Source organism: Talpa europaea (genome assembly GCF_964194135.1).
Source record: "Talpa europaea genome assembly, chromosome: 3".
Taxonomy (NCBI): domain Eukaryota; kingdom Metazoa; phylum Chordata; class Mammalia; order Eulipotyphla; family Talpidae; genus Talpa; species Talpa europaea.
In genome coordinates this window covers 14101935-14125196 of record NC_140069.1, presented here as the reverse complement: position 1 = coordinate 14125196, position 23262 = coordinate 14101935, and the positions used below count along the sequence as shown (strand labels likewise).

At 37.0% G+C, this 23262-nt stretch overlaps 1 protein-coding gene across 2 annotated transcripts in view; it reads left to right on the top strand.

Annotated features, from left to right (window-relative positions):
- Nucleotides 1-23262, top strand: part of COL14A1 (collagen type XIV alpha 1 chain) — a gene marked incomplete at both ends in the record, with an annotated part of 147086 nt that overhangs the window by 56313 nt on the left and 67511 nt on the right. For both annotated transcript variants that reach the window (XM_084229787.1, XM_084229786.1), the window contains 10 exons: nucleotides 4408-4554; nucleotides 9528-9584; nucleotides 12500-12639; nucleotides 14102-14225; nucleotides 14386-14529; nucleotides 15858-16022; nucleotides 16593-16631; nucleotides 16791-16929; nucleotides 19406-19548; nucleotides 21700-21809. In XM_084229787.1, coding sequence (XP_084085913.1) covers nucleotides 4408-4554; nucleotides 9528-9584; nucleotides 12500-12639; nucleotides 14102-14225; nucleotides 14386-14529; nucleotides 15858-16022; nucleotides 16593-16631; nucleotides 16791-16929; nucleotides 19406-19548; nucleotides 21700-21809 — 1208 coding nt within the window. The remainder of the gene's footprint in view (nucleotides 1-4407; nucleotides 4555-9527; nucleotides 9585-12499; nucleotides 12640-14101; nucleotides 14226-14385; nucleotides 14530-15857; nucleotides 16023-16592; nucleotides 16632-16790; nucleotides 16930-19405; nucleotides 19549-21699; nucleotides 21810-23262) is intronic.

The window sequence follows — 23262 nt, the reverse complement described above, 5'->3', positions numbered from 1 at the left end:
GTTCAAAATTATCTGGCTTCAGACCCATATAAATCCAGATGTTCAAACAATGTCATTGAGATAAAGTCTTGCACTGTTCTTCTTATCTGCTCTTCTCTGCCTTTGTTCTGTAAATTCTGTGGATTGGCCCTGTCAGATCCAGAATTACATTTTTTCCAGATTACGGCTTAACCATATTAATTAAAAAAAAAAAAAAGAACTTTCTGTGTTTCAGTAATTTCAACACAAGCACAGATACTGAGTCATATCAACCTGGTTTGGGCCACATGCTTCTAAATCTATCATTGAGTTCAAGAGCATGAAATAAACAGACTGGTTGGATCAAGTTACCTCCCTCCCTACTATCTGGAGGGGATTATTATTCAGTCCTTCCCAAATATAAGGACCAAGTGTGAGGAGGAACATAGTCAAAGAAAGATGAGTTAAATGCAAGCCAGGCAAAAACAACAGATGTCCTCTACCATGTAAATATTATGGCATTTTTTATAGTCAAGAAGAAATTAAAAAAAAACATTACCAGAGGGTTAAGTTCCTCTCAGGATAGACTGAAATAAAATCTGCTTTTGAAACAGTGATCCACTTGCCAGATTAAATTGTAGGCTTTTGGGTAATTGTGGAAAGACCAAAGACAGAGACTTCTGGTTGGTGTTGGGCAACTCAGAACCTCATGGGAACTTCTATTAGTTCTGTGGATGGTCCAGAGTTCTGTCTCTCTCCAGCTGTTTTTGAGTTGACTTGGAACCTGAAGTTAAATATAGTGTTTCCCTTCAAGTTCATGTATTTACATATACAAATACATGGGTCAAAATACTGTATTTCCTCTCTAGCCCCCATAACTTGGTGAATTTCTTTCTTTCCTGTCTTAAGAAGATTCCAAAGAATGGATACCTTGTCTTCTATCTTTAAGTGCTGAAATGTCAACTTTGCAATATCATCCCTTAACAAGGGTAGAAATTGCAGGGACTACCTTATAAAAGACCAAATCCACCACCATCACCCCCCTACCCCCCCCAAAAAAAGATCATATGAAACAAAACCTATTCTCAAGTCTATAATTTTTGAAGGAGTGATACTATGATTGGAGGTCAGTGTAGTTGAGAGACCTAGGGAGTGGATCAATTTATATCATGAAATTCCAATAAAACATTTGGATAGCAGATAGTCTTTGCTTGTGGATATCGGTAACTGCTGAATGAATGCATAAATAAGACAGTTTTTCCCCCTGTTCCAAAAAATATATTAACTCCCTGCTTTTGGCACAAGGGCTTGATGATATTAGTCATGATTTGATCAGTTCAAATGTTTTCCTGTAAGGCAAAGTCATTAGACCTGAATCAGCCATGCCAAAAGCAACATGAATTATATTCACACACCCCCCCCCCCCATTCATGCAACCAGTTCTTGTTAGTATTGGGAATCAACTGATATGGTTTCCATTTATTTTGAAGGGCCAGCTCCAATTTTCCAATGGTTTCTAGATTTTAAAACTACTGTTTCAGCAGTAAATCCCACTTATATTCTATTGTCAAGGGTCTGTGAAGTGCATGGGGGCCATGAAAAATAAACTAGTTGACAGAAAAGCACATCTCTAGAATTGATTCCTGGAGAGTTTCTGGAAGCTTTTTTGGAGAGAGAAAACTGGAACCATTATTGGATTTAAGAAATGTCTGTTTTGCAGGTGGTGACAGAAGCTTGCTTGAGGCTCCACAGGGTGGTTAAGGGTCAGAAAGAGGCAGCTATTGTAGGGTTCTGAAACTGGGAACTACAGACTGAACATGAATATCAGGAACGCAAAGCACACAGTTTACCAATGTTTTATTGCTTAGTAGATGATAAACTATTCAAGTAGACTTTAATTCATTCTCCACAAATATATTCTAAAGTTTTTATGGTAAAGTTCACTTTGGGAACACTTCAGTATTCACAAATATAAAAATGAATGTAAATTCCATTTAACCAATGACTAATTATATTTTTAAAAATCATTATTTGTCAATAAACAAAATTTCAAATATATATCATGTTTATTCTGATACACTTATACTATAGTATACAAATACAGTTTGAATATATATTAAAATACAGATTGAAATTCAATAGATATAATTTTAAAATAGGAAAAAAATCATAATGTTTCTGCATTTTGTACATTAAAAAACATCTGGTCTGTTTATATATTTTCCATATTTTGTCTTAATAAGCTCCTCTGCACAAACACTAACCATGAAATGATTAAGTGTAGTGTATTTAAGTAATACAATTTTGTAACACTGGTTTCTAAATTCCTATAAACAGAGCTACATAAGGCATTGACTAGGATACAAAATGGATCAGGTGAAGATCAATCTGGAAGGGGAGATTTGCATTATTGTTCTTTTGTTATTGCAGTGATTTTCCATTTAATCAATTGCCCATGTGGTAAAAAAATCAACACTTTGAGCCTGTGAGAAATCTATGTGAATCTCCTTAGTCATCAAAGTCACCAACATAGGCAGCTGTGTCCGATGGTGTGGGAAGTACTGAGTCATAAGGAGCCTCTCATCTGAGACTTGCTAATTTTTTTTCAAGTCTTATTGATTTGCCACTAGTTTACACATCTGTATATTTTTGAGGAGAGCAATGTCACACCTCCACATGTGCACTTGTTTCCCTTCCCCTTGACCAGCTCTCCAGAGCCACCCTCGCCAGTTGCCTTCCCTCCCCCAGACCCTTTAGGAATCACCTCATCTGGAAATTAATAAATTTTTCATAGAGTCTAAGACTTATTGTTTTGACAGTTTGTTTTCTTTGGTTATTTATATTCTGCAAATGAATGAGAATCTCAGCTAACAGTCTGTCACTTTCTGACTTATTTCACTGAATATCATCTCAAGATCCATCCATTTTGTCCAGAAAGGCACTTATTTGCTAGGTGCTCAGCAGCTCCCAAACTGTTTCATTAGAATACCCATATGATTAACTTACATGTTTCATGGTACATTAATAGAAATTAAAGCAACATTCTCTGAGACTCTGAGCTCTGAATTTAAATTTCAATTCTGCTGCTTATTGAGTAATTTACTTCCTTTTCTGGTCTCAGTTTCTTGTCTTCAGACTTAGTGTAATTATAAACGTTGTAAGGGTGAAATATCATAAATACCATAAAGTGCTTGTCCCCTGTTGGCTATTATTATTTGTTATTGTTTTCATTAAATACCAAGCACAGAATCTGGCACTTAGTAAGTCCTCAGGAAATGATGAATATAATTAATTCAACTTCCACAGACTCTACCTAAGGAACAACTCTAATTCTCCCAGGATGGCAAAGCAATTTGGATTTGGGATGTGGAAATGAGGAGAAAAGGGGGCACAATGGACTATGGTGAAGGACTGTGGCTGCCTTGGTGGTGGGAGCGTTGGGAAGACATGCATCTAAGTGTTACAGGGCAGCCCCGATACAAAACGGGTTCCCTGACTGTGGGTCCTCACCTGCACGCTTAAAAGGACTTATCAGTGCTCTACTGCAGGCACACGCGAAAGGTTAATAAAAGGTTTATTCAAAAGGGAAGGAGAAATGAGGAAATGTACAGCTCAGGGAGAAAAGTGGGAGACAAAGTTTGAAATGCATCCTACTCGATCCGCCGATCTGGAATCCCAAATAGCACTCTGAGAACTGGCTGCAAGCCAGGAGCCGTGAAGCCAGGAGGCCGAGCAAGAGAGTGAGAGAGCAAGAGAGTGAGCCCCCCAAGGCCCACGTGTTTGGTTTTTATCAAACCTGGCTGCTTAACTCCACCCTCACGTCCCAGCCACCTTCCCTTTGGTGGTGACGGGATTTGTCTTTCCCAATGTCTTGATGGCTTTGGTCTGGAGTGGGGGTGGGGTCCACAAAGCCTGCATGGGATTAGCTCAGGACATCATTTCCCCTTAACATAAGGAGGTGTGACCCTACACCTCTGAATCATAGGCACTTTTGTAAAGCAGTGTTAGCTCAATTAAAATAAATAAGTAAATTGGCAAAAGACAAGATTGATTCACAAAATATTAAATGCAGTTAGTAAAATTAGTATTTCTAATAATGCCTGCCAGTTAAATTCTGGAAAATAAGATAAAAATGTGCTCACCTCCACACCTGCCCAAGAGATCAATTAAGATGTGTACATATAATTATGTACATTCATAATTCATCATTCATTAGAGGGTTAACCTCAGAAGTCTTTTATTAGTGAATCTCATTTTTGAATATATAAAATGTGGTTTTCAATTATAAAAAAAAATCAGTGGATATGTTAGTTCTTCAGAAAAATGATAGACTATCTCAAACATTCTGGAGTTATCTGATTCGGCAAAGAGTATTAAGTGTTTTAGAAGCAAATTGTCTACTGTTTGTAAATTTTCATATGTGCATGTTTTGTTGTGTTTGCATTATAGATACTCAAAAGCAAGAATCCACTTTGGGTGGAGGCTCAAACAGTCATTGCTTCTATGGACTTCAGCCTGATTCAGAATACAAAATCAGTGTTTATACAAAGCTCCAAGAGATTGAGGGACCCAGTGTGAGCATCATGGAAAAAACACGTGAGTCAACTGTGTTCTCTCCTGATTCCTATCTACATGAGCAAAAATATTATAGGCATTCATCTTGGGTTCAAAGACCTTATTCCATTTAGAAAAATACTGTCTATGAATGCACGGGAATTAATGTAATACAAGTTTTGCTCTTCTTATCCAGTCCCAGAATTCATTGCATTGGATCTACTGATGTCATCTGCACATTTTTTCCCCATTCCCCATATGTTTCACAAGGGACTGTAAGGCCACAGGATGACAGAGTGTTTGGAACAATGACCTATATTGTGATCTATGGTCATAAGGAACATTTGTGGTATGTGGAGTGTGAAATGAAGTATAAGGACTGGGTCCTGACATTAAAACAATGGCATATAAGCATGGCCATTAGGGTGGGCATGGGGCCAAGATGTTTCAACTGGTTGACCTCAGAGTTATTGCCTGCTTAAGACTCTCTTGCTCTTTTTCCAAGTTGGCTGCTGATCTGATGCACTGAAAGGAAAGGCAAAGTGTAAAATTAAAACAAAGGACTTTTTACATGTTCTAAGGAGCAAAGAGGGTGTTAACATCTTAGAATGGCTTTTAATCAAGGATTCCTGACCTAAAGGTCATGAACTTTAAAATGATTTGAACTATAGTAAATTTGGGGGTCATTAGTATACTTACATGGTGTTTTGAACTTAAATTTGAAATCTCTGGAATCGGTGGTGGGCACTGGACTTTCTGGGTAGACCCTCTCTCCTGAATCTGACATTTAGAAAGTGTTGGTGCTTAGGTCTCTCAGGTCATCTGGCGCTTCCAGGAAGAAATCACCAATGTGTGACCTACAGAAACAGAAAATGAAAGAATAATAAATTGAATAATCTATTCTTTTCTGAAATGTAGACTTCATAAAACTGAAATATTTAACACTGTATCACACATGTGTTCACACAACAAAAGTTCACCCATTTAAAGAACTGTGTAGTCATCACTGCAATCCAATTTTAAATATTTTCATCAACTCAAAGAGATCTTTAATGCTCAGTCACAGTCCAATCCTCTTACCAACACCCAGCCCTGCTAAATCTTTCTTTTCTTACATGTGCCTTTTCTGAACATTTCATATGAGTGGAAATAAGGAACCGATAGTCTTTTGCATCTGGTATCTATCACTTAGCTTATGTTTCTGAGGTTAATTCATGTTGTAGAATGTATCTGGAGTTTTGCATATTGGTGATTAGTATTCTGTTTTGTGAATAGAGGAGAGTATCATTATAGGTTATTAGAGGTTTTCTACTGAGCAAGATTTAGAGTCAAACAGACTCAATTGAGGCCTTTCCAAACATAGTTATCTTGAATTATAACAGAAGTTATTCACTTATGAGCTCCTTTTTTGCCCACTAGTAAAATTCAAGCCTACTCCCTTTCCTCTGTGGGCAGTAGTGATGATCCAATAAGAGAAGCTGTTGAAAAGCTTTTCCACCTGTATATTGTTCAACACATCCTTGTTGTCATCATTACTGTTATTACCAAGTGGTTGTCAAGGGATCTCACTATAAGACATGTTTTCTTAGCCATACCTTTTAAGTTTTATTGTGTCATTTGAAAATTCAAATCATCTGACAGCACTGGCACACAGTCCGTCTGCTGAAACCAGGGAACTGCTGTGTCTTATACACAGCACATGGGCTGTCAGGTTGCTGTTCCTCTAGGTTCAGGTTAAGGTATTTGCTCACACTCATTACCTGCCTGGCCTTGGAAAACATTTGCATTTGGGACCCCTGGTCTAATTCAACTTCCCCTAACCTTAACCCCATAACTGTTAACTATCCAGCTTGGGTGAATTTGGACAGCTCTATTTGATACAAATGTTTTCTTTATGTTGGGGACATCTGTTTTCTTATAACATGGCTTGACTCTAGTTCAACTAGAGTTGAAGAAGTGGCTTGACTGTAGTTCAACTCTCCAATTAAAGCAATGAAGAGCAATCTTCCACATGCCCCCTCACCACTCACATTTTTTTTTAAATGTGATATTACTTTTATTCTTTTTTTAATAAATTTTATTTTTATATTCCCCATACAATTGCAACCCCCTTATTTTGACCCCAATCCCTCCCCTCCTGCCCTCTACCCCCCATAGAGTGTCTCTGGTTCATAGTTTTTTGTTGATTTTGATTTTCACTTTCTTATAGTTATTCATTTTCCTGGTCCCTTATTTAAGTTTTCTAGATTCCTGCTATGAGTGAGACCATCCAGTATTTTTCTTTTTCTCTCTGGCTTATTTCGCTGAGCATGATCCCTTCCAACGCCATCCATGTTGCTGCAAATTGCATGTGTTTATCTTTTTTGAATGCTGAGTAATATTCCATGGTGTATATGTACCACATCTTCTTGATCCAGTCATCTATTTTTGGGCATTTGGGTTGTTTCCAAAGCTTAGCTATTGTAAATAGTGCTGCTCTAAACATAGGGGTGCAGGTGCTCTTTGGAATTGATGTTTCTGTGTCCTTTGGTTAAATACCTAGGCCCACTCACATTTTTAAAGACAGAGACCACCTGTATGCCAGCCTGAGATACAAAGTATATTTTAAATATGTTTCTGAACTTAAAATATATTTACTTATTATTAAAATATATTTATTTATTTAAGGAAACACATATAAACCTACATCACCACTTCATGGGGGTTCTTACCCAAGAGATTCTTTGTCTAGATGCTTTGCCCCAGCATGTTTATCTGACTGCCACCTGACTCACAGATTTGGTGCTTGACTTAATGACAGAACTTAGAATCTGCTTCAATTTTCAACATTAAAGGAGATGAACAATTATAAAGATGACCCATGGCTTTCAGAGATTTTAAGATAAATAAATTTGCTTTAGAAGCATTTTATGGGACTTGCAAGCAAACTTTAGTATTCAGATTTTTCACAACATCTTTTTTTAACTTTTGCAACTTAATAATTTCAAAAAAATGGCCTTTAAAAGATAAAAGTGACATATATGTACCTGTAGATATATATTAATTATTATGCCACAGAGGTATAAAATGAACTGTCATTTCCTTCCAACTTCCCTCTTCCTCCATCATTCCTTCCCGGAAGTACTCATTTGTGCCACCTTCATCTCCCTCAAGGAATCCCACCAGATAGAGATAAAGATAGAGAGAGATATCAATCTATATCAGATATATCTCTATAAAGGTATATTGCAGGTATATTTCATGTAGACATATCAAATGGATAGCACTTTTTTGTGCTTCACAAATGGAATCATACCATCATATTCTCTGACTTACTTCATTTCACAGACTAATTTATCGCAAACATTTTTCCATATCAGTTACATATTATTACTGCATTCTCTTAAATGTTGAATCATTTTACTCAAAAAATTTCATTATATTGACTCAGACTTGGAAGAGATCTTAAAATTCATGTCTTCCAACATTTCTGCCAATGAAGGAATTCCCTTTACAACATTCCCAGCAAATAGTCTGCCTGAGTTGAAGTGCTCCCAGCTCTGGCACTTTCTGTCTGCAGAGGCCAAATGACCCTCTCTAAATGGTTATGAGTAGTTGAAGGTTTTCCCTTCTATTAAAATGGGATGTAAAAAGAATTTTCCCTATGTTTCTTAAATTTTTTAGTGTCAAAAATAAAAGAATTTGGGCCTCCCTGGTGACAAAAGGGGTTAAGCACCACACTGTGAAGCAATCCGCAGCCACACTGTGAAGCAACTCTGCAGCACGAGTTTGATCCCCGGCCAGCCAGAGAGCAAACCACATGGCAAGGCAGACTTCTTCTGGCTCGCCCGCTGCTCCCCTCAGCAGTGTATTTCAGTCACTCTGCCTGTTCTGTTCCCTACTCTGTCTCTGGTGAATCCTTTCACCCCCCGTTCCTCTGGCCTGTACCCCAACTCTTATATGCATAAATTAATAAACCTTTAAAAAAAGAATTTAAGAAAATAATACTTAGGATGTTTAATGAAGCCATAATTTCCTATTGCTTTGCAATGACAACTGATAGGATCTTCGCCTTGCTGATGGAACTATTCCCGGGTCCTCTAACCAAACCTCACTTTTGCTTCTAAGGTAGACTTCTTACCCTTCATCTTTCAGGTTGAACTGAGCTGATACATTGAAACTTCCTAAAGTCCTGCTGTTTGGTCTTCAGAACCAAATTTTTTCTCAATACAGTCTGAGCTGAAGAGGGAGTGAATCAGAGTCCACTGGGGACCACACCTGGGAATGCAGGCTGGGGGTGGGCCATAGCTACTGAACAAGGATTGATGGTCGCTCCTTAGTAAGGCAGAATGGAAATGAAGTTTATTATATATGTGAAAGCAGCTGGAGACTGATCAGAAATAGGTTGGCAGAATTCCTGCCTTAAAACAGCCCTAGAACCACTTTGTAGTTGACAGTGTGTGTTGATTCCTGCTGTGTAAACCGAATGGTGGCAACATTACATTTCAAGTCTTCAGTCTGAGGTGAGGGGTGGATGGAGCCAGTTTTCAAGGTGGTGGCTGATTTATAGTAGTCACTCAATTCACTAAAGTCTCAAACAAGACAATTGTTAAAATTACTGACTTGCTCAGCAGGAAAAAAAAAAAAAAATCAATGGTTTCACATATGGGAAGAATATAGGGGAACAAAATGAGGCATCAGGGGGAAAATAACAATACAAACAACAAAACAAAACAATAACAAACAGACAATTATAAACCAGAGACATCCTGCAGGGTAGGGGGAAGGACAGGGATCGGAAGGAGGGAGCGAGGAGCACAAGGGACTATATTGATGGTGCACGGGTGAATTGGTGGTGGAAATTCTGATGGGACTACACCTGAAAAAGAAAGCAAATGCTGTTTAACAATGAACAATGATGTAAAATATATATAAATAAATAAATTTTTAAAAATCACTCACTTGCATGCTTGACCATACCCTCTTTGCCATAGATAAAATGACTAATAGATATTCTTTCTTCCTCTTCTTCACAGAAGCACTTCCTACTCAACCACCTACTTTTCCTCCGACCATTCCACCAGCAAAGGAAGGTAACAGAATAATACAATAATGCTGTGATTTTAGGTTTAGGATTTTTGTTGGTTTTGTTGTTCATTTGAAAATCAAGGTATTAATAAAAGGTATTTATTGTGTTACCTAGTATTCTCTATAGCATGAATGCTTATCAAGCCCTATAAATCCTTATAAATACCCAGTTAATAATAGAATATATAGAGAAAGTAGATTTTCTAACAGAACTGCATTGTATTTATTTCATCGAAGGTTTCAGAGTAGTAAGCACTCATCAAGAAAGAAGAGTTACATAATTGGTGAATGTGAATGTAGTTCATGATTTTATAGGCAAGGTTAATAATTTCCCAGTTTACCTCTTTTTTCTTGTCACCATGAAAATCCCTTATTATATCTTACCTGACTGTTAAGGTAATTTTCTAAAACATCATCCCAGCATAGTATGGTCATTAATTTTTTTATTCACTTAATGAACATTTATTAACCCTGTTATTCATTCTCAAAATTCTTATGCCAGCCACTAAGAATTCAATAATAATAAATGATTGGAACTTTATGCTAATTCTCAGTTCTGCTAGAGAACGGGTGTTTGCTGGGTTAGTTACCACTAAAGAATATGTTAGAAAATGGAGATTATACTATTGTAGTCCAGAAATAAGAACAGTTAATGCTGTTGCAGGTTAATTGTTCATGAAAGAGATTAATGAATTTAATCAACATTTTGAAAAGAGTGAGAAGACAGTAATGAAGTGGTTTGTCTGAATAAGAATAAGGAGCTTGGGCTTTATCCTATCAGAAAAAAACCTGTAATGAGATGTTTGTATGAGGGGGAAAGTTAACTTTGGTGGATGGGGAGCATGAACCAGAGTAAGGACAGGAGAGAGGTAGAATTCACATTTGTATCGAAAGAGTTCAATTCATCACGCACTTTAAAGTGCTTCTTACCTGGCAGGGATGCAATAAAAATAAGCTGTTCCTGTTTACAGGAGCTTACAGTCATTTTAAAGATCAGATTCTGGGCAGCGATATGGTCAAGGAAAGAGACAGTGAGAAACTCTAGCAAAATTCAATATTCCTCCCAGCATTCATGCAAAGTCATTAATCATCAACCTACTTCATGGCATCTTTTACCTGTGTTCAGTGACAACAGATTTGTACATCTCAGCATCCCCTTACATTATTCTTATGCTGGCCTGAACCTTTCCATGCTATTTACTTTGTGGAATGCCAACTCTCTTCTACCATCTTCATGTATGGCTTTCTGTAGTCTCAATAAATATAATGAGTCTCACTACTGGAATGTAAAACAACATTCTAGTTGGATGAATTTGATAATAAGACTTTTCTGATGCAGATAATTCAGAACTCTTCAAGGTCAGAATATTTTTGTTTACAGTTGAGTATGGATATTATTCAGGAGACATTCACACATGTGCTTATGGAAGACTTAGGTAGTTTGGAAAGGTCTGTGGGGTTAAGGGTAGAAACATTGGTCTTAATTTTTGTCAGGGTGATTTTATATGGTGGGGATTTTGCAGCCTGAAAACCGTGTTTGTTTTAGACTCTATTTGTCCTGATTGTATTTAACTAAAATAACTATAAATTTTTATTATTAAAGTGATGCTGAATATTTACTGAACAAAGGTTAAAAATAAAAAAGTAGACAGAAAATTAAAAACACAATTTCTTATTCCAGAGATAAATCCTTCATGTGTTTTGAAATATATTTTTGGATTAATGTAAAATTTTCATCTTGAGTATAGTTTCAAATAGATTTTGCTCTCATTTCAAAGATCATTCACAATTTTGATTTCATCTGTCTTTAGAAACAGAAAACCAAGTTTTCTTTTATAAGCTTATAATTAGCCTAAATTCAAACCATAAATTTATAAAACTTCATAAATCCTGAGACTCATTAGAATAACCTCACCAATCCTTATTGTCCCTGGAGTAATATCTCATTTGGAGATGGTTTATTTTACATTAGCATTAAGGGAATTAAGTTGCACTATTAAAATACAAATCAAGTGAGCTTTTTTTTTTTTTTAAAGAAAGGCACATTATCTCATAGTTGTGCAACTGGCCTATGATTAAAAGACCCAGCTTTACTAAAAAATAAATTGTTTGATGTATCATAAAACCCTCAACCACAATGATCTACACTAATAAAGGGGAAGTGATGCATAGATAATCTGAAACAGGTCTTGATACCAAAAAAAAGGACTATTAAAAATGCTTTTATTGGAATAGGGTTTTTTTTTGTTTTGTCTTGTTTTGGTTTTGGTTTTTGGTTTGTTTTTGCTCGTCTCTTACTGTTGGTGTGTAGTAATACAAACTGATAATAGTTTCTCTGGGCTAGCATTAGTGTACATTTCTTGACACATATCAATGGGTGGCAGAATTTTTGAGCAAGGCTAGAATTAAAGTTTGTTTATGCTCTTAGTTTAAGCACATTTCAAATTGAGGATTAATCTGTTTCCACTGTGTTACTTATGTCTGAATGCATTGAATCTCTCTGAAGTTAACTTCTAAACCAATAAGCACAGCACAGGGTACACCGAGTAATACTTTGAAAAGAAAGTAAGTGATACTTTCCTCCTGGTCTGTAGACACTAGGGATTGACCTCTAAATGATTTTAGTTCTACATTTTTGTGTTCATTCATTTCTAGTCTTTGGGACTGAGGTCGGTGAATTTTTTCTTCTCTAATTCTACATGTTTGATAGAAGCTTCATAGTCACTAGGAGCCTTGGGTATAGGAGTAACAAGATGGTCAGAAAGTATAATGAACTTGAGCTTGGAATATGAATCTTAAAAGATGAGCATCTTCATTATGGGGCAGAGCTCTAATTAACAGAAAAACTATCCTCTGCTTTGTTGATTTAATAATATGTTTTCACATTATCACTGATTCAAAATTTATTCTTAATCTTCAGTATGTAGAGCAGCCAAGGCAGATCTGGTGTTTATGGTGGATGGATCCTGGAGTATTGGAGATGACAATTTCAATAAGATCATTAACTTTCTGTATAGCACTGTTGGAGCACTGGACAAGATTGGTGCAGATGGAACTCAAGTAAGGCTAATTGATCAATAATTAATTCATTCTACACATTAAAAGATTATCTCAAGCTATTATTATGGTTATGAATCAGAGGATATTGGCAAAGAACCGTAATGATTGGACCCAACCCTAAATGAGAGAATGGACAATGTGGCTTACTGGTGGTTGCTACAGCTTGAGAAAAGACTAATCCTTAAAAGCTATTGAGCTCAGCAAAATAAGGTTAGAATGACCCTGTTAGTGGATGTTTCTTTTATATGATGGGATAGAGTATCTCCCTTAAGGATAGTCCCAATATTTTCCCTACCCTCAAAGACATTAAAAGTATGTGTGTGTGTGTGTGTGTGTGTGTGTTTTAAAGACATTAAAATGTTTACTTTGAAAAAGTGACTGAGTGCATTTGAATGGAAGAGGTATCATAAGACACAAATAGATGTGAAACTGAGGGAGGAATTTGTCTTAAATAGAGGAATCAGAAGAGGTTTCCTAAGCATAGTGACATCTGCAGTAGATCAGGATAAGTTGGCAGGAATTCAGAATCATGGAATCAAAGACAGCGCTCTGAAGATGCTGTCTTCACCCCCCCCCCCACCATCACAGTGCTGCCAAACAAACAAGAACCAATATATTTATTTATTTTATTTTTTTTTAAGATTTATTTATTTATGTATACAATAACTGGGGTACAGGCCAAAAAATGTGGAGGGTGAGAAGATTCACCAGAGACAGCGAGGAACAGAACAGGCAGATTGACTGAAGTACATGCTGAGGGGAGCAGCGGTCGAGACAGGAGAGGTCTGCTGCACCGTGTGGGTTGCTCCCTGGAGGGCAGGGGATCAAAAGGGATCGAATTCATGCTGCAGTGGTTGTGGAGAGCTTCATAGGTTGCATCTTAACCCCTTGCGCTACCAGGGAGACCCAAGAACCAATACATTTAAATGGACCCAAATCACCAGGAATAAGAGCCAAGGTTATATTGCAGTAGTTAGGAAGACAGATTTTGAAGTAGCGTTTACCTGGCTTCACCTGTTGGTTCCCCAGTGACCGCTCTTGTGATCTTGGGCAATTTGCTTGATTTTGTGTGCCTCAGTTTCATCTGTAAAATGGTAGACTAGTGGTAGTTTCTTCCTAGGGTTGCTTTCTAAAGAAATCCTTGCGAAGAATCCAACTCTGAGCCTCTGGCCTTTATCAAGTTACAAGACCTCACATCCATTTTTCTCTGCCAAATGAAATGGCAAAATGTGCTTTCATGAGGTTTTAAAATAAATGACTTCCTAAAAAGTACTTAGGGGAAATAGGCTGTTTAACATAACCATTACATTTGTTATGTAATTGTGTGAGATTTTAACTAAGGAAATGTGGATTGGGTTAAGGAAGAGATTAAAGTTGTGGGTGGTACCATACTCTTTTCTGTGTTCGCCTACCCAGAGGAAGTCTGCATATATGTAAAAACAAATACACCCTCTTTCTCTAGGTTGCAATGGTTCAGTTCACTGATGACCCCAGAACAGAATTTAAACTTAATGCTTACAAAACCAAAGAGACTCTGCTTGATGCAATTAAACATATTTCATACAAAGGAGGAAATACTAAAACAGGTAAGACCAAAAAATCCCAGTTAAGATATGAAATAATTATTAGTAATTACATATATTCTTATATTTTTCATTCATTTAAGAACTTCGTTCTTACCCTTCCCTCCTAGCAACACAAAATAGAAGGGAATGAAATTGAGCTGAATTTGCTTCCTTGTTTCAGGAAGAGCCATCAAACATGTGCGAGACACTTTGTTTACTGCAGAGTCAGGTACCAGAAGAGGCGTTGCAAAAGTCATCGTGGTTATAACGGATGGGAGGTCACAAGATGATGTGAACAAAATCTCCAGGGAGATGCAATCAGAGGGTAAGTTTATATAGGTAAGCAACAGTAGCTAGATTAGTATTTTTGTCTTGAGGAAGGCTACATTTGCATTATTTAAATATTTTAAAAACGTTCTTAATAGTAACTCGATAATGTGATTTAAAAAAATACTTCCCAGGTTACAAGTCTTTGTTTTTTCCCTCAACTAAGTATTTTTATGTTCCGCTCTGCCTGAGTTTTCTCTAGTTTTCTTAAATCTATTGTTTTTGTTTTGTTTTCTCTAATACTTTCATTACATAAGGGATGTCTTGTATAAGAAATTCTAGCAATTAAATATAATACCTGTAGGATGAAGAAAAATCAGGCTTTTCTGCCCTTCCGCCATCAGGATAGATGATGGATCCTTGTCCTGAATGCATGCCTGATGGCGGGCACCTGGAATAGGGTGTGGGCATAGGTAGATGGGATTCAGCTGAGTTAAGACTGTGCTTTTAAGGGCGGCGTCACGGGGACGCCAGCAGCAGCAGCAGCAGTAGCAGCAGCAGTAGAAGCCACAGCCGAAGCCGAAAGAGAAGCCGAGAAGCAGCAGAACCAATGCCAGAGAGCCTAGATAGAGTAAAGACTTGCTGGGGGCTGGGAGGCCTACCAGCCTCCCGGCCCCCCAGCACCCCTGCCTGCCATATGCTTGGTGAACCCCAATAAAAGACCTGCAAAAAACCACTGAGGACTCTGACTACTCCTTTACCCGGTCTGCATGGGATCAGAAAACCTGCACTGTGCCCAGTTCCCGCCCTTACAATACCATAAAAAAGAAACATTAAAAAATCTGATCATAAAAACTCCTCAGCCTCGTCCTTTGTAAAATGGAGATTGTCGTAGGACTGGTGTGATGATTCTATTTTATAAGATATGCCTAGAAGATTGTAATTTAATATTGATTTACCAAGAATTGACCTGTGACTCACCTCTGGCTGCTAAATATTAACTTCTTGGTTTCTAAATCTAGAAAAAACAACAATAACTGAGATAATATTTCTTGTTTCAATGACACTTCATTCCTTAATTTTAAAATACTTCTAAAAATATGCAGACATAAAGATATTACTCAAATTGCAGCTATTTTCTCTTAACCACTAATTGGTGCCTTCTTGAGTTTCTTTATAATGGAAAATTTCTTTAGGGAATGATGGGATCATTATCATATAATGAAATATGCACATGCAGAATTTTGATGAACTGTAAAGAATGAATTATCCACCACTACTTGCCCTCCTAAATAAACGTATTTTAAACATTTGGACATGTCTTCTATTGCATTGTGTATTTTGTGCAATTTAAGTAATCAGAAACCTGTTCTCCTTCTGCCACAGGCTACAGCATTTTTGCAGTCGGCGTGGCCGATGCAGACTACTCAGAGTTGGTCAGCATTGGCAGCAAGCCCAGCACACGCCATGTCTTCTTTGTGGATGACTTCGACGCCTTTAAGAAAATTGAAGATGAGCTGATTACTTTTGTCTGTGAAACCGCATCAGCAAGTTAGTCCTTTGGCATTTGTATTTACTCATGTTGCTTAAAGGCTGAACTATTGAATGCTGGTTAAATAATGACTCTCATCTTGGTCTGAGGAAAGAACATGGACTTGCAGAGCTGTTGTGCTGACATTAAGCTTTGTGGTGTTGAGCTTATGAAGACAACTCTCCAGTTTAGAGATTTAGGTTGCTAGACTTTGCTTAGTGATATTGAACTGTGTTTAAAAGAAACTCTGCATGAAACAGCTGTAGTCAATAGTTTTCAAGACTGTTAAGAGTGCTCATCAGGGTGATACATTAAGAGTGAGTCCTGTCCTAACACATGCTCTCAAGTGATCACTATCGATTTTAATAGACTTGGGAGAGGAGAAGGAAGTGGTGGCCCTTTGGTTTTAATAGGAGAAATTAGAGCACATCAGGCTTTAGGAATCCACAGAAAACCATAGGCACATCTGGCTTGGATTCTTTCCACAACTGACATCCGGAAAGATTATGGTAGCTTCCTGCTCTTGAGACAGGGAACAATTATATTTGGGTAAAAATAGGATTTTATATTTTGTTTGTTTTGTTTTCCAGCCTGCCCAATGGTGCACAAGGATGGCATTGACCTGGCAGGTATGCATTATTACAGTTTTTCCAAATACAAATACATTAAATAACTGCCATATGGGGTCCAGATTCTTTTAAAAATACTTTTAGCTTACTAGCTAAAAATTAAAGATCCTAAAGTACCTGTTTATTCTCTATTCTTGGCTTGTTTGGTTTTTTTTTTAGGATTTAAGATGATGGAAATGTTTGGCTTAGTTGAAAAGGATTTTTCATCAGTGGAAGGGGTTTCTATGGAACCTGGAACCTTCAACGTATATCCGTGCTACCGACTTCATAAAGATGCCCTGGTTTCCCAGCCAACCAAGTATGCTTCCATTACTATATATTAAAGTTAATCCTTTGTTTATTGTATCTGAATGTGAAAATGTCAACTTGAAATATGCTGTAATAACTCTTCGCAGAATTTTCCATGATGTTTGTGCTTCTTCATTTGAAAACATCAGCATCAACATAATGCTATTTGAACTATTTTTGCGTGTATGTAGAAGAACTGGGATGTAGGCCAGAGGTGTGGGGGATGAGAGGATTCACAAGAGTCAGAGTGGGGAGCAGAACAGGCAGATTGACTGAAATACACTGCTAAGGGGAGCAGTGGGTAAGACAGGAGAGGTCTGGTGCCATATGTGCCTGCCCAGGGATCGACTAAGACTGTAGTGGTGAGACTTATACCCAAGCCATCATGGAGGTCCTATTTGAACTTTAATTTTGAAAATTTAATATTGAAATTTGAGGGAATATACTGTGATAGATGACACGTACACAGTATCACAATATACAGGACATTGTTCTAAATTCTGTGTATGGTGGTACTTAAGGTTACAGGCTGGGAACTCTTGAAGGAGTCATCTCTCCAGATGTTGTCTTCTGCTTTGCATTCCTAATCAACATTTGTTTTTTTTCTCAAAATGCCATCAGTATTTTAATGTGAAACATTTTCAGTGTCCACATATTTATATAGCTCTGTGCACATTTACACGAAAAAATGGAAGAGATCATGTTAGAGCATTAAATTCATCTATCCATAAAAAAAGTGTTAGAAAGTCACTATTCTGTCTTCTTCCAAAATATTGTTTATTAAATTTTAGCCTCTTACAGTAGTACCCATATTATTACATTGTGTTTTATTGTGATTTTTGAAATAAGTAGGCCTCTTTTAATAAGCTAAAATATTTGTTGTTACAGGTATAGCTTCACTTTCTAGAAAATTGTTGTAATTACAGTTGACCTACAGAATACATGTGGTTTTAGATAAAGCTAACATCTGATATAACTTTTGGTGATTTTTTGCATACTATGTAGTGATGAATATTAAAATGCGTATTTGATACCAGATGATACACTTATATCTGGAATATAGAGAAACAAAACAGAGTGTCAGACAAAACAAACTAATACAAACCCTTGACATCTGACTGCAAAACTGAGGCATATCAGAAGGGGAGTGTGATAGGGAGGGAATCAGGTAGGAAGGGGACCCAGTGGAACATGGTGGAGGATTATTGGGGCTTTGGTGGTGGCCAGGGTGTGGAAGCATACATTTTTAAATGTTTGAACCTATAACCCTTAACACAAATAATGTTGTAAACCAACTTTACCTTAATAAACGTAATTGGAGGGGGGGGGAAATGAATGATTAAACAAACAAATAAAATGGGTATTTGAAAAATCATTCTTGAGGTCAAGCAGTGACATGATCTCACCGAAAGACTCAGCTGACCCACTCACAGAAGTTTTGAAAATGGAGCTATCTCCATTAGAATGGGAAGTTTTGGTCTTTATATTGCCTCAAAGAGCTATAATTGAAAAGGGATGCCATACCAAAGATGCTATGACTTTGGGACTGTCATCTTTCTTCAGCTGAGGCAATTTTTGAGGGGAGTTGGTATCTGAGTGCCACCTGCAGAACCCTCTTCTAGCAGCAGGAGTAGTGCATTCTTAATTCCTTTTTAAAAAAGTTTTATTTTTATTTATTTACTCATATAATAACTAGGGTATAGGCCAGAGGTGCAGGGAGTGAGAGGATTCAACAGAGACAGAGTGGGGAGCAGAAAAGACAGATCTATTGAAATACACTGCTGAGGGGAGCAGCGGGCTAGACAGGAGAGGTCTGCTGCACCATGTGGGTCAGCTCCCTGGCTGGGGATCCAACTCGTGCCCTAGTGGCTGGTGATAGCTTGATAGTGCTGAGACTTAACCTTTTGCACCACCAGGGACGCCCCCACATTCTTAATTCTTGAAGATAGATCTAGATGATAATATCACAGCATACAGTGCATACAGGATAACCGTACAGGATAACCAATGCAAATAACCATAACATGTGGTAGAAAGTAAACATGTCTCAATTTAGTTTTGCAAAAGGATTGGCTAGAGATATACATTTTTTATAATACAAGTTCTTGAAACTACTTAAATATTCAGTCAGACGTGAGAAGTTAGATAAATTATCTAATAGCCAAAAGATGATTGTGTAGATATTAAATACACTTTTAAAAATATTTAAGGGAATATAAAACAATTAAGGAAATATAAAATAGTATATGGTGTTTAGAGAAGAGATTGGCAAAATTATTATATAAATTGGACAAATATTTACATACATTTTAAAAAACCTGGACCACACCAACACCGTGATCATCACCTCTGGATGGGATTAATGGCGAGCTGTTATTATTTCCTTATTTTTCCAAATTTTATAGAATGAAAGTATATTTGCTTTAATAATTGGATAAATAACTTGAGGAGGGATATAATAAAACATTTTTTTTTTTCATTTTCAGGTACTTGCATCCAGAAGGATTGCCCTCTGATTACACAATCAGTTTTCTATTCCGGATTCTTCCTGACACCCCAGAGGAGCCATTTGCTCTTTGGGAGATTTTAAATAAAAATTCTGATCCTTTGGTTGGAGTAATTCTAGATAGTAAGTATACTTATTTATATCACATTTGTGCACACATGTATGAACATGTGTGTTGTTTTCTACTTTGCTTGTTTTGTGTATATTGCAGGGTAACTCAGTTATCTTAAGCCAAATGTAAACACTGTGAACTATGAAACAATAACAGTATTCTTTTTTTAAAAATTTGTCTTCTTTTTAAGATTTATTTATTTATGCATACAACAGCTGGGGTACAGGCCAGAGATGTTGGGGGTGAGAGGATTCACCAGAGACAGAGTGGGGAACAGAACAGGCAGAATGACCAAAATACACTGCTGAGGGGAGCAGCAGGTGAGTCAGGAGAGGTCTGCTGCACCATGTGGGCTGCTCCCAGGCCAGTGGAGATCGAATTCGTGCTGCAGAGGCTGCAGATTGCTTCATAGCACAGTGCTTAACAACTTGTGCCACCAGGGAAGCCCAGTAACAGTATTCTTTCAACAAATACTGTGCTTCTACTATATGTCATGCTAAGCTCTAGGATAAAATAGTGAGCAAGGTGGAGAGAGACAATTACTGAGATGATGAAGACTATGGAAAGGGCCTCCCTGGTGGTGCAAGGGGTTAAGCACCTCACTATGAAGCTGTCTGCAGCCTCTGTAGCACGAGTTCAATCCCTGGACAGTCAGGGAGCAACCCACATGATGAGGCAAACCTCTCCTGTGTATTTCAGTCAGTCTGCCTGTTCTGTTCCCCACTCTGTCTCTGGTGAATCCTTTCACCCCCCACATCTCTGGCCTGTACCCCATGCATAAATAAACAAATCTTTAAAAATAAAAAGACTATGGAAAGAACAAGGATGAGGGGGAGGGAGGGGCAAGCAAAGAGGTGGAACCAGAGATTCATTTTTGGATATGGGTATGATATCTGTAGGATGTTTATTTCATAACGGAGGAAAAGAATGGTCAGATTGGCAAGTGCATTTTTGGGAAGAATTCTGGAATGGGGTTATAATTTTTTTTGTTGTTAATAAAATGTTTATTTACAAAAGAAAGGGAAAATGAAGAAATGAATAACTCAGGGAATGGGGTTATAAATTTGATAGTTGTGTTTGTGTTTTAAATAAACCATGATACTGGGTGAGGTCATCTAAAGAGTGAGTCTAGAAAGATTGCATCAGTCTGAAGAATAGAAAACTCCGTTGTCTGGAGGTTGGGATGTTGAAAGGAAGCTTCTTGACCTCAAGCTCTTGAATGTCATATATGGTCATCACTTAAGTGGATTGTCAAGTATTTGGTTAATGCCACTGAATTTTCTAAATCATTTTTTTGTTTAGGATTTCAGCAAAGCTAGGAACCAAAATTTGGTGGTCACTGTTAAGTGGCCCAACATTTGGATAAGGGAAGTTTTTTAATCTTATTTTCAAGTAATATTTATGAAAGGACATTTCAGCTCATGGAAATGAGTCAACAACTAAATATAATGTTGTGAAAACATTTTGTATTAATATTGAAACTAAGGGAAAGTTGTAGCTTAAAAGAGCATCAGTAACTAATTCTATATATACCCAGGAATTGAAAACAACAACAAAAAAGTCTCAACATGATTGACTAGCTTGTACCTTTTGAAAACAGCATGAATAATTAAATTATAATCCAGAAATGAGCTAGTAAGAACATTCCTATTTTTTTTAAATAAAATATTCTTCATAATACGAAACATTCAATAATAGGTTTTGTTTGTTTGTCCATAATAAGAGACATTGAATATCATTTATTTTGGGATGGGTTAAGTTGTATATTCAGGACAAGCCAGTTGTGGCATGGAGTTAATAAGATGAAGTATCTGGTTTCTATTTCGTAAGATTTGATTAATTCCTTTCTCCCTTTTTGTCTGTCTCTACTCCCAAATTCAAACAATCCTCTCCAAAAGGGGGATGAAAGTGTAGGCAAGGAAGGACAGAGGAAGAATAAGTAGAGGTCCTTGCCTCCCTATTATCACAGTGTGGTTAAGGCAGTTAATCTGGCCAACTGACGCCTGGACAACCCAGGGACCCTAGATCATTACCTTACTTACTCATCCCTTTATTATAAATATAGCCTCATACAATGGAAGCAGTATTTTCAGTCGAGTTGAATTTTAGAAAAATATTTATCTACTTTAATTATTTCATTTTTGTCATTTTTCTTTGATTAGACGGTGGGAAAACCCTCACTTACTTCAACTATGACTACAGTGGGGATTTTCAGACTGTCACTTTTGAAGGACCTGAAATCCAGAAAATTTTTTATGGAAGTTTTCACAAGGTCAGTACCACCTCATACACATAAATTTATTTTATTTTCTGTGGGTAAAGCAACAGAGATTTAAAAAAAATCCTTAGAGTATTTCAAATGAGAAAGAATTATTTGCAAATTTTGTTAACAATGGCCAGAGATATAGATTTGGTGGTTCTGAAATGGGACCCTGAAATATACCTTTCTAGCTGACACCCTAGAAAATATTGATAGAAGTAGTCCAGGATCCCACACTGAGAAACAATGTATTAGAGATGACTTATTATTCAGCAGACAGTTTTCATTCACTACATTTTATGTGATGTGGAAAGGATTGCTGGTCTACCTGGTCATGGATGTAGATGAACGGATATCAGTTAAAACATGTTAAAATGTGAAGAGGGATTGCATAAAAGTTCCTCTAAAGAAGAATTTTGTAAAACCTGATTTTAGTCGTTCTTTTAACCTAGTTTGTGAAAGACTCTGTCCTTGGCATTTCACATCTTTGAAACACTTGGTTTTGGTGTAGACATGCATCCTTCCAACATTCACGATTTCCTTTGTGTTTGGTTAATTACCCTAGTGATATCTGGACTGATAAGGGATGCAACAACACCAAGACTGAAAGGAGAACAGAGAATTTACTGGACGGTGCTGCAAAGAATCAGCTATCCGTGCCCTGCTAGTATGAGGGAAGGGATATTGGTTGCACAGCTGTCTTCATCTTCTCTTTTGGTCTTTTGGTCTTCTGACCTAGAATGTGGTCAAATCCATCTAATTCACACAACTTTGCTATTTTCTGGGGTTTCGAATACCAGTATTGTACAATAACAATTGCATAACAAAATTCTTACTCTTTTTTGCACAAGAAAATTTGTACTAAAATATTCTATTTTTCTAGCTTAATAGGACTATACAACTAGGAATACAAGTTCTTTTAAAAAATGCATTAGGTCCAGGAGGAAATTTGTTCGTTATTGGTTCTAAAGAGTTCCATTAATATCTCTTTGAGGTGATTGTCATTTACCCACCAAGTTCTTCGCGATGTGATTTTTTTCTTGGCTTGGCAGAGTCTATTGCAAAGTAGTTAAGAAAAATTAAAGGGGAGATGAAAAACATGTAAGACTTCGTGGTTGCTGAAAAAAAAAATTGTCATTTTAGGTTGTGGTATTGGCATGAACTTGTAATTCTTATCCCAAAGGATCCTTTATAAATCTTGGGCAAATGCTAAGTTTTATTTATCTTACCAAAAGAACTCAAAGAACTGTAAGTAAGGTTCATGAAAAACTGGCCTCAAATTTATACACCTCCAAATTTTCTCAAGTTATATGAAGAAAAATGTTCCTTTACTGAGTGTTGTTAGCAAAACCAGATACCCAAACAAACAAAAAAGAAAGCATTTGTCATGCAACAAACTACTTTATTTATAGCTCTATTAATGGAAAATCTTGGTGCATATTCAATTTGCAGAGATCAAATTTGA